This window comes from Strix aluco, chromosome 3 (assembly GCF_031877795.1).
Source record: "Strix aluco isolate bStrAlu1 chromosome 3, bStrAlu1.hap1, whole genome shotgun sequence".
NCBI lineage: Eukaryota > Metazoa > Chordata > Aves > Strigiformes > Strigidae > Strix > Strix aluco.
Window position 1 is genome coordinate 34205473 of NC_133933.1, and position 19416 is coordinate 34224888.

General features: G+C 37.5%; 1 protein-coding gene across 1 annotated transcript in view; it reads right to left on the reverse strand.

Annotated features, from left to right (window-relative positions):
• Positions 1-5719: 5719 nt before the first annotated feature.
• The window catches only part of SRBD1 (S1 RNA binding domain 1), a 133969-nt gene continuing 120272 nt past the window's right edge, over positions 5720-19416 (reverse strand). The window contains exons 22-23 of the mRNA XM_074818059.1: positions 10291-10475; positions 5720-6693 (exon numbers count right to left, since the gene is read on the reverse strand). Coding sequence (XP_074674160.1) covers positions 6404-6693; positions 10291-10475 — 475 coding nt within the window. The 3' untranslated portion in view covers positions 5720-6403. The remainder of the gene's footprint in view (positions 6694-10290; positions 10476-19416) is intronic.

The following is a 19416-nucleotide window of genomic DNA, read 5'->3' on the forward strand; positions in this document are numbered from 1 at the left end:
AGCAATGGAAGGCAGGCAAAGTGATGTTGTTCCCCCAAGAAACACACTATTGCAACTTGATCCAAGTGAGAAGCTTAATACTCTGAAATGTGGGAAACAGACTGTGACAGAGACTGACAAGGATTTCTTACTGCCAGGCAGACATTTTATGTAATTTTGAATGTTTTTATTCATTTCATAAGCTTTACCACCTGCCCTTCCCTTCCATGAATGGTGCCCACATATCATCACACACAGTAAACTAAGAGTCTGTGAACAGAAAATATTGGAAGATGCTTCTTTCAGCTCTTAGACTATCATTCATTGTGTGTCCTAGAAAACACAAGGCCTCATAAAACATATTGAAAATTAATATATCTGGGCTACTTTGGACCAGTGCTAAACTAGACAGTCCATAAGAGACAACACCCTGAGTACATGCTCAAATTTAAAACTGAATAACTATCTCAGTCATGGAGCACACCAGGAGAGATGGTCTTTCAAGTAAGCAAAGATTTAATTTCTTTAGAGACTAATGAGCAAGTGCTTACATAAAAAAGTTAATCACCAGTGCAGATCTTAAATCATTGATGCTATGTGCTCTTAGAAAAAAATTCTACCCAGTATACAAATAGCTGGATTTTCTGCTATTTTCAGCTTCTGATATTCTTTCAAGGACTCTTCCCACTAGGTATAAATGAGTAAAAATTCTGGTGGCTGCAATTGCCCATGGTCCCAGAGCACTCCCAGCCCTCTGTGTCGATGGACGACACATGTGCTACACAAGACAGCTGCACCCTCTCAGCCAGAAGTGCTGATGAGCAAGGATTCATCTACTTGTAATAAACTAGTTAGAAACAGCAACACTGGGAAATGAGTAGCAAATCAATTAACAGCACATACTTTGTTTCTCCCACTTAAAGCCAAATGGATGCATACTACTCTTTAGTAGCAATATGCATTGATATGAGATATGCAATTTCCTTTAGCTATTACAGATACTTATGCTTCGTCTTTTTAACTTCATGTGAGGTACAGGGACTAAGAGATAACCAGGCTCAGATTCCATTACTACTACATTACCATTATGTTATTAGATTTACATTTCATCATCTTAAATTCATTCCCATAAGATAATTTACATCTCCAGGATGTTCTTCCCCAAATCCCTCCATTTTCTTCCATTTCCCCTTTCCTGCCCCTCTCTCTTCTCACCACACAAAAAAAGCAGTCACGGTGCCAATATACAGCCTCTGGTATGTGGCAGTTTCCGCTCTCTGCCAAGCTATTCCACACATTCAATTCTGAGGTGAAAATACTTCCCTAAGATTTCACTTCTATTCAGTCTTTTTAAATGACCCCCAAGCATAATAGTTCTTCTCATGACATGATTTCCACATACCTCATCGTGAGTCACACACACAAAAAATTCACAGCTTGACGACAAATAAAGGCATAATATTTACTAGGAACATGACTGATGATGAGATATGAGAACACAAAACTCCAGCTTAGCTGATTGCATACTGAAAACTTTTCATTTAGTAACATACAAGTGTAGTAGGATAAATGGATATGTAAGGGAAGGAAAAAATAACACTTTAACCTTTCTGAGGTGGTGGTCTCCTGATTACTTGAAGCCAAACAACAAATAAAAGCCTGAACTCAACTAGATTTAATAAAGCTAAGGAAAACACGTGGCTCCACAGTTTACTATGTATTCCCCTCATTGTTGCTCCCTGTGGAGGAGAACAAGAGAGGGAGACAAAACAAACAAAAGTTCCCAATAATATTAACTGGACTGCGGTGTTGAGCATGCCTTAATCTTCTTCAATTCTAGAAGCTGAATAAAGTAAAAGCTCTAACTTTTACTTTAGGAGTAAGCAGGTCAATTTTGAAAGCTTGTTAGCTCCTAGTCAAGGACAGAGAGCTGGTGAGATGAGATTTGAGTGCTTTACCCTGAACTTTCGGTTAAAGTTCTCAATGTGATGAGAGTTATCTTGCTTTGGGCATGGCCACCAGTCCTCTCTCACTTCCAAAGAGTGGAGAATCTCTTAGGATTCTTGATGCAGCTAGAACATGCCCAGGGGAGACCTAAGAGCTATAGGAACAGAATTAAAGCCAGCAGATTGATTAACAGCAGCAAACCCCATTATACAAGCTCACACGGAAGCAATACTCCAGCAATACTCCAGCACTGGTCCCTCCCAGACTGAAGAATTTTGACTGTTGATCTCCAAGTTGTAGAAGCTGTAGTAAAGTCTGTGGTGCAATACATAGACTTCTTATGATTTGCTATTCAACTCTAGCTCTCTAGAAATTGCCATCAGTTGCAGAAAAGCTTTATCATTTATGTCCATCTGGAAAAATACCCAACCAGTCAAAGTTCCAACATGGATTAGATGGAAGCGACTGGTCAGCTCCTAGAGACACCTCTGAATATGCAAACCTCTTCAACAGCCTCCTGGCAGGAGGTACCTGTAGCTGGCATACCGTTGCAACATCCACTGAAGGGACCATTTTGAAGCTGAACTGGAAACAGGCAACCAAAGTTATCTAAAAACTAGTCACTGAGGTTTGCTGTAAGAAATACAGACATATCAGTTACTTGTGAAACTTTATGGAGTATGGATTCACAAGGATTTCTCAAGGTGAAACACTTCTTAACACTTAGAACTTCTACATGGCTGTGAGGAGGGTGAAAAACAGTTGGGACCAGTAAACTGAGGTGCTCTCAAACCTCTAGAAGATCTCTAATGGGGAGGAATGGAATTACTGACTTGCCTAGCCTTTACATAGACCCAGAGATACACCGACTCCCTCACAGCTCATTAGGAAACCTTGAGCAAAAGAGAGTGACAGAGTAACACGGACTGATGTAATCAACTGGTTCCCTCTATTTTCTTACAGGACTGAGTCTTGAAGTTGAGTGTCCTTAAGTAAAGCCACGCAAATTACATTCAGGAAGGCTAGAAAAGCAAAGGTGCTATTCAGGCTGAACCAAGAACTCAGCACTTGCTTCAGAGCAGGTGAGGCTCCTTATATAAAGCTCTGAAATCAGGCAAATATGATTCATGTTTGGTTTGTAGCTTCCAGGCAGAGTTTCTAAGTGTATGTGTTGTTAAATAAATACAGACACCAAGTTCAAGACGCACTACCACAAAGCTGTTAGATTATTTGTTCTCCTGAATTATGCATTACCTTTGCTTGGTATGCAATTTTTCTAACACAAGTACCCCACAAAGCCCCAAATTCCAGCATGTCTATATGCCATATGGACAAGTTTCTCCAACCGTCTGCTCCTCATGGAAATTCTATTTGTTTTCCTATTGATTTTATTATGTTTAACAGCATACTAAATCATTCCTGAGGTTGACAAGTTTCTGGAAAATTGATATATGCTGTCTAAAACTGCCCGAGGCAGGAATAAAACCAAAACAAATGGCTTCTTTTAAACTCTTGATTTGCATTACTACAGCCAGGCATACAAGTGCCATCTTGTTTGGTAGAATTCTTCTCCTTTGTGTAACATCTAAAGCACGGGAAATCTTTAGAAGCTCTTATGGATCTGCATATCGGAGGAAGGTGATTGCAAAATACCAGACTATTTGAGTGAGGGTGGGACTGAAAAAGCAGATTGTCAGCTAAGATCAATGGTCTGGATTCCCTTGTGGGGAGGTGGAACAGTGAGTGGATGCCTTGGAACCTACAGCTTGAGGCAAAAGTAAAACTTTTAGTGAGACTTAAAGACTCACTAAAATCTTCCCCTGAGAAACTTTTTTTTGAAACATTTAAGTAAGGTTGTGATGAAGGAGGATTGTTTTTGCTTGTTTTAAATCTTGGAGGCATCACTATTAAGGACTACAGAAGATTGGACTCCATAGTCAAATGGGAAAAAGCACCCAGACAGTAATTTTTTCTTGGTTTAGAAACTAAAGGGGGAGATTTAGAGAAAACAGTCTTGATGCTTTGATGTCAGAAATCTGAAAGCCACAAGAGTTCAAAAGGAAAACTGATTACAAAGGAAGAATTTTAAAATCTCTAGACAGAGATCTGACAAAAACTGAGAAGGTCATATGAACACATATTCATGCTTGTTAGATTCTCATTAGGGTATTATAATGGCCATGTTCTGGCAGAGGAAAAAAAAAGAACTTGCAAAGAAAAAAATATTTTTGTGGGAAGTGGTTAAGACACTGAATTAGCTGACAAATAGTGGGATTACATTTGCAGAGCTGCAAACATTTAAGACATTAGTAGTCATAAACTTCTCATTTTGGTGTGATTAAAAAAATTCAAAGACATAGAGATGACATTTTCCCTGTGATGCCACAGAATAAGCTTCTGAGTTCTGCTAAGGAGAAACCAAACTGGCTCACAAGCACGTAAGTTGATTTGTAGGTCAGTCCTCTGAATCTTCACCACTGAAATGAGCTTCAGGAGAAGTTCAAGTTTATCTCCATAGAGAAGGTCAAGCAAATTCATTTCATTGCTAAATGCTTGGATACTGTAGAGATCATATATAAAGCTCAGCAGAACTTAGATAATTCTACTGATGGAGATAGAAAATACTGCAGCATTATCAGTGAACGCATCACTTGTGGAAGTAAAAAATAATCTCAGCTTGTTTGCTTTGTATCTGTGTTTTCAAAGACAGTAACATGGTACCACAGTTTCTAACTTCATACCAACAAAATCTACTTTGCAGGATTATCACAGGAAAATTTCAAAAGGCCTGAGAAACATGATTCCAAGCTGTGCTGACCTTCACATCATAGAGAACAGTCTTTTTTTTTTTTTTCTCCTTCAGTAGACAGATGCAATGAAGCTAGTAAGATCTGTCTCCTTTCTTCCATCTGCTAAATAATTCCATAGTCTCAAAACACACTGTCTACAGCTCGCTCTTAATTTTGAGAATTAAAGCACAGAGTTAGGAGATAAATAATGCCAACCTTTCCCTGACTAATATATAGTCCCTGTGCCAACAGCTATTTGGACATTTGTAGTTAGAAACCTTGTCACCAAAGATGTTTGACACTCACTATAGGTGTTGTCTATGCTCATTTGTTAAAGACAGGAGTTTCTGCCAATTTACAGGCAAATTTGATTACTTCAAAGGAATAAACATCCAATACACCAAAAATTCCCTGAGAAGGCCACGTACATCTGCTGTTGATCGAGGCTCTTCTGCTGCTATACCACTGACTGTAATTTGCAAACTTGGCCAAATTGGTAAACCCTTTGAAACACCACCAAAACAAAAAGTCTCCAGGTGGGAGAAACAAACCTCATGTGCTAGACACTCCTAGCAGAAAACAATGAGCATTCTTATTGAAACAGAAGTCTAGAAAAGCTTTGCAAGCATCTACAAACAACAAAAGTTTATGGAGAATCATGACTTCACAAGCATCGTGTGTGAAGACAAGTGTTGAAAAATTGTTCTCCACTCAAAACAAGCAGAAAAAAACATTATACCACAGATGGAAAAAAAAATAATGTCAAGTTAAAGGAGTCGAAGACAGACTAGAAGTATTTTATTAAATCAGGAACAACATCAGGCCATGGACTGTAGTCAGGTATTAAAGCTCAGGAAAGTGCATACCATTCAGAAGGTCAGATGAGTGCATCCTCAAGCTGAAGTGTATGTTGGAGACATGTTGGAGACATTACTGATGGAGCAAGTGTTGGAAAGAACGAGAACTAGGACTGTTAAATCACTTGTAGAACCAGTACACTGAGAAAAGATGGCCAGAAATGTTTTTATTTTGCACAAGTATAGAACAACATAAATGTCTTTTGACACCTTTGCTCAAAGTTCCTTAAACCCCAAGGTACATCTGAGTGTTAATCAATAACTGAATAAGCAATAATAAGACAGGTAAACACACCTCCTAATAATGTTACTCAAATAAATTAAAGCCAAATATTTCTGAACCATCAATACTATTAGCAGATGCTCTTTTTTCAGTCTACTTTTGAGATGTCATCACTCACTAACTTAAAAAGAACCACTTTTCTCCAACTAGGTACCCTCTTTTAGAATCAACAGGCAAACTGAATGGCTGTTTCTTGAAGGGGAGCAGTAGATGTGTCTGCTACTGACTAAAGATTGAGACAGCAGATCTTGCACAGACAGAACAGATAAGAGATCTGTCTAACAGTTCACTGGAACTTCATTTGCACTGCAGACAAAATAACAAGGTTGCTTGGAGGTAATCCAGTAAACTGTTCCAACAATTATTAACAGAAAGGATTCAAGAAATATGGAAAAACTGATAGATTTAAAAAAAAGAGAAAAAGAAGCAAGGCTGAAGTTTCAAAATTTGTTCATTTTCAACATACTCATTAAATGCCTGAATCTCCACAACCTTGCTCCACAACATTATTAACCTTTAAAATGAAGGCTCAATCATAAAAAACCCTTTCATAAAACACGAATAAGATCCAGTGTTATCCTCAATCGAGGAATATCGACATTAAGCACTTTAACTTCCACTCTTTCTCCAGGACCTAACCCCAGGCTTCTTTTCTTCTTCACCTTAGAAAGTTTTGCTTCTGTTATGTTTCGCACTGGAATCAAACCTGCTTTTCCCACACCAATATCAACAAAAACTCCAAATGGCGTCGCATTTTCAACTTTCCCAGTCAGAACAGTACCAACACTTAAGTCTTCGAAGCAGACTATGCTTCTCTTGAAGTCAGGTTTATCAAAATCTGTTATAAGAAACAAGAAACAAAAATAAGAGACTGGAGAAAAAACTTGCATTATTTTCTAAGGGCTGTTTCCAGCTGATCGTTTCTAATTAAGAAGTCATCCCAAGGTAGTCTAAGGTACCAAATGGTGCTTCATTGCTTTTTTAAAATAAAGACCCATCTGTGATAACTGATTTATTGTGCTTTATGAATCACTTTAAAGGACTATGATTAATGGAGTAATGAGTATAATGAACTTTGTGGTATGAAACAAGGGGATCAGAAGCATGTAGTATATTAGCTAGTGACTGAAAGATTCTTTAAATTTTCTTGGAGCTAGGGAGAAAAGACTTGAGGCGACTTACTTGAGCTACATAAATTATACATAAAATCCTATTTCTATACAAATTTGTATATAGGAAGATGAATACTCAGTCTCATCACATACTAAAGAGAAAAGTCAACAAATGCACTGTTCTTCGACTTGCTGCTCATCTGCACCATGACATTACACAATCAACTGTTTCCCGTGACATCAACTCCTCCTTTGCACAGACAACTTAAAATTCACACATGCATGATTATAAGCAGGTAATACCCCAATATAGTAAAGTTCACATTCTGCATTTAAGGGCACAGATAGATCTTTTAAACTCTCTTGTTACTTGCTTATCACTTTCTGCTCCTGCAGAAAACCCTTTTGAGCCATTTTAACAACTTCCCTTTCACCTTCTTCCTACTGCTGTTTTACCTTTTCCAAGACATAAAAGGGCTGAGATTTTCCAGAGAGCATCACCAAACAGGATTGCAAACATTTTCCTACATTTGCCTTTGAGAAATAAAATACAGCCTGAACAAGTTTATAGCTAAAATGCACTAGAAATCAATCAGTCTGAAACGTCACCGGGCTGTGATAATTGAGATCTTGAGTCTATGTGGCAAAGTTTTGGTAGCATGGGGGCTACAGGTGTGGCTTCTGTGAGAAGCGGTTAGAAACTTTCCCTATGTCCAATGGAACCATTGCCAGCTGACTCCAAGATGGACCCACCGCTGGCCAGTGCCAAGCCCATCAGTGATGGTGACAGTGCCTCTAGGATAATGTGTTTAAGAAGGAGCGGGGGGGAAATTGCTGCACAACAGCGACTATAGCCAGAGAGAGGAGTGAGAACATGTGAGAGAAACAACTCTGCAGACCCCAAGGTCAGTGAAGAAGGAGGGGGAGGAGATGCTCCAGGCACCAGAGCAGAGATTCCCCTGCAGCCCGTGGTGCAGCCCATGGTGGGGCAGGCTGTGCCCCTGCAGCCCATGGAGGTGAATGGGGGAGCAGATCTCCACCTGCAGCCTGGGGAGGACCCCACGACGGAGCAGGTGGGTGCCCAAAGGAGGTTGTGACCCTGTGGGAAGCCCACGCTGGAGCAGGCTCCTGTCAGGACCTGTGGCCCTGTGGAGAGAGGAGCCCACTCTGGAGCAGGTTTGCTGGCAGGACTTGTGTCCCCGTGGGGGACCCACGCTGGAGCAGTTCATGAAGAACTGCAGCCTGTGGGAAGGACTCATGTTGGAAAAGTTTGTGGAAGACTGTCTCCTGTGGGAGGGACATGTTGGAGCAGGGGAAGAGTGTGAGAAGTCCTCCCCAAGAAGGAAGGAGCAGCAGAGACAACATGTGATGAACTGACCACAAACCCCATCCCCCTGCACCGCTCAGGGAGGGTGAAGAGGTAGAGAAAATCAGGAGAAAAGTTAAGCCCAAGAAGAATGGAGGGGTGAGGGAAAGGTGTTTAAGATTTGGTTTTATTTTCTCATTATCTTATTCTGTTTTGATTGGTAATAAATTAATTTTGCCCAAGTTGAGTCTGTTTTGCCTGTGATGATAATTGGTGAGTGATTTCTCCCTGTCCTTATCTTGACTCACAAGACTTTTATTATGTTTTCTCTCCCTGTACAGTTGAGGAGTGGAGTGATAGAGCAGCTTTGGTGGGCACCTGGCATCCAGGCAGGGTCAACCCACCACAGGATCAAACCCCAATTGAGTACACAAGCTGGCAAATGCAGCAATAGGCTTTGAATGACATCAAATTTTCTGCTGAAGGAATGTACCTAAGTGCTCAAGTCCAAAATGGCTAATCCTTTTGTAACACTGAAGTGCAGTGGCACTTCAATGAAAAAAGCAACTAAACAGCCATTCAGGGCAACGAGCACAAGATGACTCAGAGGAATTATGGGAATATTTTTAAATGTTTTCAAACCTGTCCGTCCACCCTTCTCCCCATTACTGTTACCTGATTAGCTGTTCAACTTTAATGTTAAAAAGACAATTTCTTGCAAGAAATGCCTTGCAAGACCTTGGCCAGAAAAAGATTTTTAAAATAGTGTGATAAAACCATGCTTTTCTTTCCCTTTTCCCAAATAATTCTCCCCATTTTCCTTCATACTAAAATCATTCAGGAAAAATAAACAACATAGAATTTAAATTAAATTTAAGAGGATACATAGGAATGCTACTCTTCATCTGCAGTTCCCTAACATCACATCTCTACTGTTGGGAACAACAAGGGAATTAAATCTTAAACCAAGATTATTGTCTGAATCAGGGTAAAGTACAAACCATTCAATTTGCCTAGACCCTGTTAGATGTGATGCATTTCCTCACTGGCAGTCACTAGCAGGGTTACAAAGACAATGAATTACAACTATGAAAGGCTACTAGGCTGCCTACTCCAGTTACAGAGTCTGTCTATAGTAACACTGGATGTATTGATCAGCAGAGTATGAATATTTCCACTGAAGATTCTCTTTTGCTTTTATATCTTCATATGTTAATAATATTTCCTACTGTAATTTAGATGTGAGACCACCAGAACAAATGGAAACATAGAAAATACACATTTTCAAGGTCACTAGTGGGAAATATTTACAAAATCAGCAAGGTAGCTACTAATGAACCCAGAAAAGGGGAACAGATATGTTTGGGGTTTTTTAAGCATAAGTTTATTAATTGTTATTAAGCCTGCATCTTTGTTGCCTACCCTTATCTCTTGCTGTTGTAAGAGAATCCAGCTGTAAGTTTCACTAAACACCAGCATCTCCAGATGTTTTACTTCATTGCTTACCTCATCTTTCTTCCCCTCCACCTCAAACTGTTTAGCACTACTGCAAAGTTTTAACCAAGGTAGGTCACGAGCCATGTGCTCCAATTACACTTGTCTCCAGGAACTAGTGCAATAAAAGAGTAGAACTGCACACTACTACACTACTGCTCCACAGACCTTTATTACTACTGTTTCAGCTTGGTCTCAGCATTCCTCTCCGTGATGGAGAGCCAACACAGATTTAATCAGTACAGAGTCAACATATTGAAACTATTTCATTTGTTAACAGCCATACAACTCCCCTTCCTACGGCTGAAAATGCCATGATTTAAGACAGGATTCACACTCTTTACCTACTGAGCTGGAAAGAAACATCTGACTATGATATAGCCTTTACCTTGCCTGAGAAAAGAAATGGAGTTACACATCCATGCAAATCTACTACTGACTTTAAAAGAAGAAAACATGCAGTTTTAAAACTGGTACATAGAACAATCAAACCGAGATTACAACCTTCAAAACAAAGGTTTACCTGTGCGGATGTCAAAGCCTTCAGGCTGAGTCAGACCATCAATGATCAGCTGCAGCGTGTGCACTGTTGTATTTAGTCTTTTGGCTATGCCTTCCAGTCCTTCCTTTTGAATTACTGCATTTACTTTTTGCTGCATATCTGATTTTCCTATGTCATTTGCATTTCCCCCAATGAAAGATAAAAACCTGGGAAGTTCAAAGATACAGAGAGAGATTTGTAACATCCTGTAGTGGGAACTTAACTGTTGCTATATTTAGGGGTTTTAATTACTTTTGCATTGATGCGCAAACAAAACTTCCGATAATAAAATATGAACAGTGAACAGTTTCCCAAGTGCATATCATCTCAACTCATCACTGGTCAGACACATACATGGAAACTTAGAGTCCATCTGTATACAAGTATCTCCTGGAACAGATTACAAAACTAGAAGCAAAATTTCGGAGTGTATATCACTTTTCAGACTGATGATTTAATCTCATGCTAAAACCAAATCTGATTATGACTGAAAGATGTCTTTTACCATGAAAGTTCCTTAGAAATAAGTGAGAGTTCTACAATACTGTTATTTTCATTGTCACTCTCATTTAAATGAAAATGAATGGCAATTTAGTAAACCAACAATGAACATCTTAAATTAATATGAAAAACCTTTAACTAAATTTAAGAAGAACTTGACATAAAATACTTCTCTTGTCTATGAACTTCATGACTAAGAATAATTAGTTTTTAAGAAAGTAGGAAATTATCAAGTCAAAGTAGTTACACAACACAAACATCCTTATCCTTCCCCATTGTCACACACATACACACATTGCAGATTGAGACAAATTTGGATGGGCATCTAAAAAGGCTGAAAAGAAATACTTTAAAATAAATGTGTCTTGATTTGTGATATCTTTTTAAAAAATAAAACAAAAAACCCAAAACACACTTACTGAGGTTTTAGTTCAGCAATGTTGGCATATATGTTGAGAAGCACAGAGAATAGAAGACAAAAATTCACATGCAGACCCTAGTCCTTATTACTTGTAGTGATGTAGACATTGTTTATTTATCACTGAATAGACGTCCTTATTTTACTGAAGGACTTAATGCAAAACAAGTCTTTAATGGATATAAATCAATGAAAATGAGGATGCTGGTCACAGAAGCTGAGTCACATTGTACTAAATAAAGCAATTTGTCCTTTTCACAGTAAACATTTCAGTTCTCTCTCCCACTGCCCTGCTCTGCATCTCACCATGAATAAGCCTCTTCTACCCTGCTTTATGATGTCCCTTATTGTTGAGGGGAGGGGAGGCACATGGTTTTTTGCATGTTCTCCACCACAGCAGACAGGTACAAGAGTCTGAGTGAACATTCCTTCCAAATTCCTAAAAGAGATCCCTCCTTCCTGTCCTTATCCTACTTCACAACAGGTGTAAACTACAGGCCAGGAAAGAAGTGCTGACTAGCAGCTTCATGCCCTGCACTTGGGAGTGGTGTGACATTCCAGCTCCCTAAGAAAGCAAAAGTCCCTGGTACACAACCTCCTTTCCCCCCTCAAAAATACATGCTGTGCTTTTGTCAAAACCTGAGGCTACTATTACTTTTGGCAGGAGACACAGTGGGGTGTTTTTTTGGTTTGTTGTTTTTTTTTTTTTTTTTTTTAACCTGAGGAACCCAAGTGACATTATTTCAGGTGGTGAGCAATAAAAAGCTATATGCACTGAAATACAAAATTAAATTTCTTTTGGAAAAATATGTGTACTGTTAGCTCAAATACATATATTTGCACTTAAAAGTGATAGATATAATTTTCACATTAATTTTCTTAATGCCTATAGATCTTTCATGTGGCAATGTATGAAGAAAAAAATTAATAGATTCAGTGGATGATACTGTTCTCAGGATTTACTGAATTTTGTTTTGATTGCACTTCAACTTTTGACGTAATTTTTTAAAGTAGTTTGAGGTGGTTTTGAGACAAAATAAATACCAACACAGATGCAAAATTGTTTATAATATTAAATATAAATTTTTATTTTCCGTAAACTAACAACAAACCACTACTATTACTCAAATATTTTCTCTAATAAGAGCCTATATACGAAAAGTATCAGACCTTCTATGAAACCATCTTCTGCTGGTCTCAAACAAGCACTAGAAGTGGTTGCAATGGTAATACAGACATGCGTAGGCGCAGGCAAAGCGCTCTTCACACAGCTCCTCAGGGCTGCTAACGCTGATGGACAGGCAATGCCCCACCAGAGCACTAGTGACAGGCGGCAGCTGCCCCAGCTTTGACTGACATGCCAGATGTAACACAGCAAACCCGACCAGCCTCATGACTCAACCTTCTAAATAATGTATGCTTTACCTCCCGCCCCTATAAACAGGTTTGCTGACATTCACGTACTTGGCTTTATTTCACTTCAGATGGAAATTCAGCTGGAGTACCTCCACCAAGTAACATTTTCTCACCATTAGGATTTTGCAGAAGCGCATTCACTTTGTAAATCGATAACAGGGTGGGTTTCGCTGCTAATAAGTGCAACCACATGGAACAGCCACCAATGTATAAAAGAACCCCTGTTACGTACGAAACTGTCAAATGTGTGAATAATGCAATCAGAATGCCCGTGCTACGTGCAGGCTGCTGGAAAGAAAACCAGCCCAAAACGGGACACAACCCAGGTGCCTGAGCCCTCAAATACTATTCATGAAAGCTATTTCACCCCTGACTCCTTCCTTTGCCTCCCCCACCCTCTGGAAATCCCAATGAAAGTATTTCTCTGATATTAAAAAGGATTCCCCATCTAGGCAAGGGTGCTACATGTGGGCCCTATGTTATCAATTACAGTTGTTTAAACAACTTAACATGGTTACTGCTCAGAATAAAATTTTTGGTCCACCTGAAAATGATGCTTAAACATGTGCCCAAGTCTAAGTAAATGAGAATTCCCACCAACCTCAGCAGAATTATTAATGTTCTAAAAATCAGGCATTTGTTTAAGAATCTTTCAGAATTACAAGGTATATTATAGGCAGAACAGAGCACAGGTCCAGCATGCACATACACACAAAAGAAATAATCTTTAATAGAAACATTACATTTCTTTTTTAGAAATTCTCACTTTTTTAGGTTAGTTTTTGGTAAAACTTATGTATTAAAATAAATCCAAACAAAAGCAACTGTTTAGCAAATACAGATGTAGTTTCAGAAATACTGTTGAATCTAGTTATATATTTAATGTATCATTTTCACTCGAACACGGCCTAAGGCACTTAGAATAAAAAAAATATCGATATAAAGCACAAATGTCTGACTGAGCAGTGGCACACTATATTGATCATTTCTATTTTAAAATGTCTTTGCTAAGAACGTTAGTTTCCTTATTAAAAAAGCAACCCAACAACTTCCTTCAATAGTTATTCCAAGGTCAGAAAACAAGGATATAGTCAGTATTAAGATTGTGATATGGCTATGGGGGGAAAAAGAGGTTTCCCTTCATTTACATACTTTTATCTTCATAATGTTAAACTATCTCACCACAACCTTTGAAATATCTCACTTGCCCAATTTGTAAATGACAGTTCCAGCTGTACAACATAAGAACATGAATGATCTTATGCAAAAATGAAAGGCCTTCAAGTATTTTCCTGGCTACATATGTGAACTAAGCAACATGTTGCAGTAGTTCAAGTGCTATGTTTATCTACCAGAAGGATAAAACCTAAAAGTTAACAGAAACGGAAATGGGAAAGATGAGATTTTTTTCTGAAGTGAGGTCATTCTTATAAGATATACTATCCTTATTTCCTCAAATGTTGAGTGTTTGAGTGAATCACAAACTTTCTGTTCAAAGCACATCAACTCAGGTAAAAGCTGCCAGAGTCTCAGGAGAGTCAGAACAGAATGAAATTTAGCTGGTTTAGAGACTTTGAGTTTTATGGTTTTGAGATTTAGAGGATACTCAGAAACCTCTGCAACCACCTTAGTTTTAAAAGCAATCTTTGCAGTCTTATAGGACCTGCAGAGAATGGTCATGGCTGATGTTTTTATTTAATACATAATTTCATCCATCTTACCCAGATAAAGAAAGAAAAGTAGCATAAATGTAACAAATAAGCACATCATGTTCACTTAACATACACATCTGCACAAAATTATAGCATAGCCCTTGCAATGCTTAAAAGATAATGCAAATTTCAGTGGAATGCAAAAAACAGTCAGAAAAGAACAAAACTATTACTGAGGGAAGCCTTCAGTAAATTTTTACGAAGTTACTTTAAACACCCCAAAAACCTTCTTATAATGTGCAGGAGTTCTAAAGCTTTGCAAGGGTTTTTAGTCACAGTCATTTCTGTTTTATGTAATCATTTCCAGCAACACGACTTAAGAGCTGGGAGTACTGGATTCATTACATTAGAGCAACATGATACACCATTACATCTTGTCACAGTGCACACATGAATTAACGGTAATGCAACATAATCACTCTGAAAACAAAAACAACTTTGCATTAGCATGTGCTTTGTTAGGTAAAATGTACATTCATGACAGTAGCAAACAAATTATGCAGACATTTAGTAACATTTTGAAATGCAAAAGCATTACTTGCATAATGCAGATGGTGACTGTTCTTGTTCTCACTAGTGATATGGATCCTCAATTTTCAACTACTGATGCAGATTATACATCAAACAGTATCTGTGTATTACTCTCTGTAATTAGTTGCTGGACACAGAAACTTAAAGTTTCAAACATATTTAGAACTACTTATGTGGTTTAGCCAGATAAGGATATTTAACCAACATGTTTTTCCTCAAATGCATAAGTTATTAATATTATAGATTATCTGACTTCATGCAGAAGACCAGAAAGCACTCAGTTTATGACATTTTGGACGTAGAAATCTAAGAAACAATGAGTTTCTAAATGAAAAAAGAAATTCAGACATAGTTACACTGCAGCATAGCCACGTTGCTACCATACCATTAGGCACGCTGTTGTTAGCTGTTTTCATGACTACCAATACAAAACTGAAGCAGAACCGGAGATACAAAATAGTGAAACATGATTAGTTATCCACAAAGAATTAGTACTACAGTTAAAGATGATCATTCCATAAAAAAGTTCATTTTTTTCCCCTTCGTACTTTTTTTAAAAATGCAACCAGCAGGAAGTTACGTAAATTGCAAAAATTTCAACAAATGAAAAATACCACTTGATTTATGGGCCTAGTATTTATAGTGTAACAGGAGAAAAATTTTTTTATTTCCAAGTTCTTTTAATAATTCTTGTTAACTGTATGTTTTCCAGCACAGAAAAGTTATAAAATGTCTTTATCAGATGGCAATTAGCAGTGAAAGCCTTTTCTGCTCCTCTATTTACTGACAAGATAACTTTCAAAAATATGTCCTCTAAAAAAACATCTACTAAATTAATTGTCAGACCTGTGAATGAACTGGCCTTCTAAAGTGATGAATATGAACTATTATTTATCAGGCTTAATGGCCCTAATTCTGCAAGTGTTCTCCTTAATTCAGGTTAGTAATTTCCTATTGGAAATTGTCATAAAGATCCATTAATCTACTGAGCTTAACTTTTTTTAGGCTTTTTAAAAAGGAACTCAAGACTTTTTAGTAAAGTATTATTTTGCACATTAAATAGCTTTAATACACACACACGTGTGTACATGCAAGTACAGTCTTATTGAAGTGGACAAAAGATGTTTCTGAGGACTTTGTAGCGAATTTAAGGAAAGGCATCCTACCACAGTAAAAACTACCCTCTGTAAAGTATTCACATGTAGGCTACCTTAAATAGAACACAACAATTTGTTTTAATTGCTCAAACATGATACCAAGTAACTATTCCCTTCCTGATTTCTATTGCCCTTGAGCATTGCCTCGGTTGCTCAGTGACAACTAGGTGACCTGGTCAGAAGCAAGCCAGCCCAGCAGAGAGCTGGAAATGCCATCAAAGGACAAGTGTGCAGTTCCATAAAGGGCAGGAGGGAAATTCCTCTTTCTTTTGGTGGTCTCTCCCTAATCAGCAGTTTTTCTTCTGCATTTTCTTACATGTCAATATTTGCCTTCAAAGTTAGCAAGCACAGCTTTTCAGCATAGCAACTGAGATACTACAGATCAGCTGCTACATCCACTCACGTAAAGAGTAGCAGAAACACCAGAGATACTTGAAAAATGATCAGTTTATCTACAACCAAATATAAAATATTATCAATATAAATGCTTTTCTGAAATGAACATCAAATCCAATTGTTTTACTTTGGTGAAGAATAAGCACATGAATGGGTGCTTTGCTGAATCATCTTGAGATTTTGAAGTCCTTCTGGAGACATCAAGCAGCATTATCAATACCCAACGAAGGGTGAGACATGAATCACAAGTCACTCTGCTTGGTATGTCGAAAACTTCTCTTAAGGCAGAACCAACGGCAGTGGGCAGTACTATCCTCTAGCAGTCAAAGTCCTAAACCTGGGTAATTAGCCGAGGAAGATCCTCACCTGTATTATGCTAAATCACCTTTAGATCTTTTATAAATATTGGTAAAATATTTCTAAGTCAGACTAAAATACAACCTGTCTGCCAGATGCTGTAATCTGTGAGCAGCAAATACACATTCTGAGTGCCAACCCTTAGCAAAGAGCATTTTTATGAGATTTAAATAAAAATCAGTAAATGTTAAGATTCAGTCATACGAAACCAAATGCACCCAGCAGACTGAATACAAGAAAGGAAAACCATTGCATTTTCTTTCCAGCATTTGGTTTATAAGCATAACCTGGTTGTAACTTCTTGAGACTTCCTAAATGTTTCCTCATTTTTTCTAGCAGTTCTTTTACAATATGTACCAAGAAACTGGATATGCTCTACACGTTGTATTAATTGTATGTAGAAGATTCTGCCACTATAAATTGGTTTTCACATATAGACTTTTCAGAAACTCAAAACACAGCTCTGCTTTGCAGGAAAATACGCTGCCTACAAAGTTTGTTTGCTTTTTTTTAATTTAACTTTTGGGAAATTCTGATTCATAATATTTAGAGGTGTTTGTAAGCTTCATCTCTGCATATGACAAAGCCAAGCTTTGACAGTGTGGAAACCATGAACAAAAACATTTTGGTCATCTGCAGAGTGTGTTAAATCACCAGTAGGATGTTTTCCAATTATTTTACAGAAATTGTACAGATTTTAAGTAAAGATGTTTAAATGCCATAAATCAATCATACCAGCACCATTTGTGCCACTGTAGTAAAGATTACATCAGTGTTTCCATTATAAAAACCCTATTTTTCAGGGGTTTCTAATTCAGCCATAAAAATTGGCTCCAGCCTAAAGCTTGGCAACCTAAGTCACCACTTGGGAGCAATTCTTTTAACCAATTTTTTTTTTTTTTTTTAAATGGATTGGCCTTTCAAGCTACAAAACAGTTCAGAAAAAGAAAATTAGTGGTTTCAAATTTTGGTGAACTTCTATCCCTCAAAAACATTGTTTTAAAAACTGATAATTTTGTATGTCATAAATCTGTAATGTGGACTGCTGCTTTTGGGTAATTTGGATAGAAGCAGTGGATAAAAATCACCAGCTTATTTTCTTTAAAAATAAATGTAATTTCCCATAACAACTTTTAATACAATAAAATTTTCACAAACGACTTTCTCATGGCAAGATATGGCAGACAGTGCATGAGGAAGCCTTTATGACTCATTTATGCAGCATCTATTCCATTCGCTTTAATTTCTGTGGTAAGAGATATGTAATACTGTATTTTGATGCCTTGAATCAAACCTGCCGATCTTCAAGACAATGATTCTGCCCTTTGGCAGCACAGATCCACCTGTGAGCTTGACATGGTCCCTGACAAAGTTAAGTGCAAGCACAGAAAAAGAAGAAAGAAATATTTTGAAAGCAGCAAAGCAACAGAACTCCTTTAAAATGCATTTTGTTTAAAAGTATATGTATTAAATACTGATTCTAACCCACTTCTAACAGTCACGATTTTGTTCATGTGCATTAAGTTAAATTATAAGAATTATCAACTAGGTCTTAAACCTAGTTTGGTTTTAACATGTTAAAAAGTCCTTTGAATTTCAGTAAGATATCTCAAATCAACAACATGAACATGATTTGATCTTCAGGCTCTCATAAGCTTTCTCATGAACATAGGCTCAGCAAAAGGCAATGACAAACCCAGTCCCATCCACTGCCTATCAAAGTCAACAAAACTTGTCAACAGCCCCAGTAAGCTTTGGACTGAATCCTTCATGCAGTCTGAATTCCTAGTAAAATTTTCTCTTAATTCATATTTAGACAGCAAATTGGTTTGGAAAGCCATTTCCATAAATTAGAAGCTTAACAGCTCATACGCTTTTTTTGAAGTCATTTTAAATATATAATCATTGTTAAATTATAGCATTAGTTGCTTGAGGGGATGATGTCTGGTTTATATTTAGCTCTTATGTAATCAGTGTCAATTTTTAATACTACACTTCTTGGCTTTTGTCAGTTTTCTACAGAGCTGTATTTTCTTTTCTTCAAACAGCTATTTGCAATGAAAAAACATTAGATATATTTGCCCCCTTCCCCACACCGTTTTGTGATATCAAGCTAGTGCATGTTAATACAATCTATACCATAAAAGTTACCACCTTCATATTTAACAAGCTTTCAAGGAAACTATCTTTTGATTGCAAGAAAAAGAAAAATACTGTTGAACATAGAGTAGATTCATAGAAAGCACAGAAAGCACTTTGAGACTTTTTTCCCACATCAAACTGTGTACAGATACTCATAAATATAAGAAGACAGACAAAAGAGGAAAAGCCCAAAAAACCAGAAAAGACTGATTCAGTTACAGAGAGAGATGTTACACTCATTAGTTTTGGTGTTCCGTTAGCAGATATTGTTACTGTGTTTTTATATTTGTTTTGATATCAACTGATATTCTTTTGCATTAGAAAAGGGTACGGTATAATACCCACAACTCACACTTGAATCTAAATAGTTCACCTGAAAATTCAGTCTATGAAGGCAAAGTGTTTGATGAGAAACAGAACAATGGCAGAGCTGGAAACTTACTTTAAAGTAATTACATTAGCCAAAGAGAAATGACAT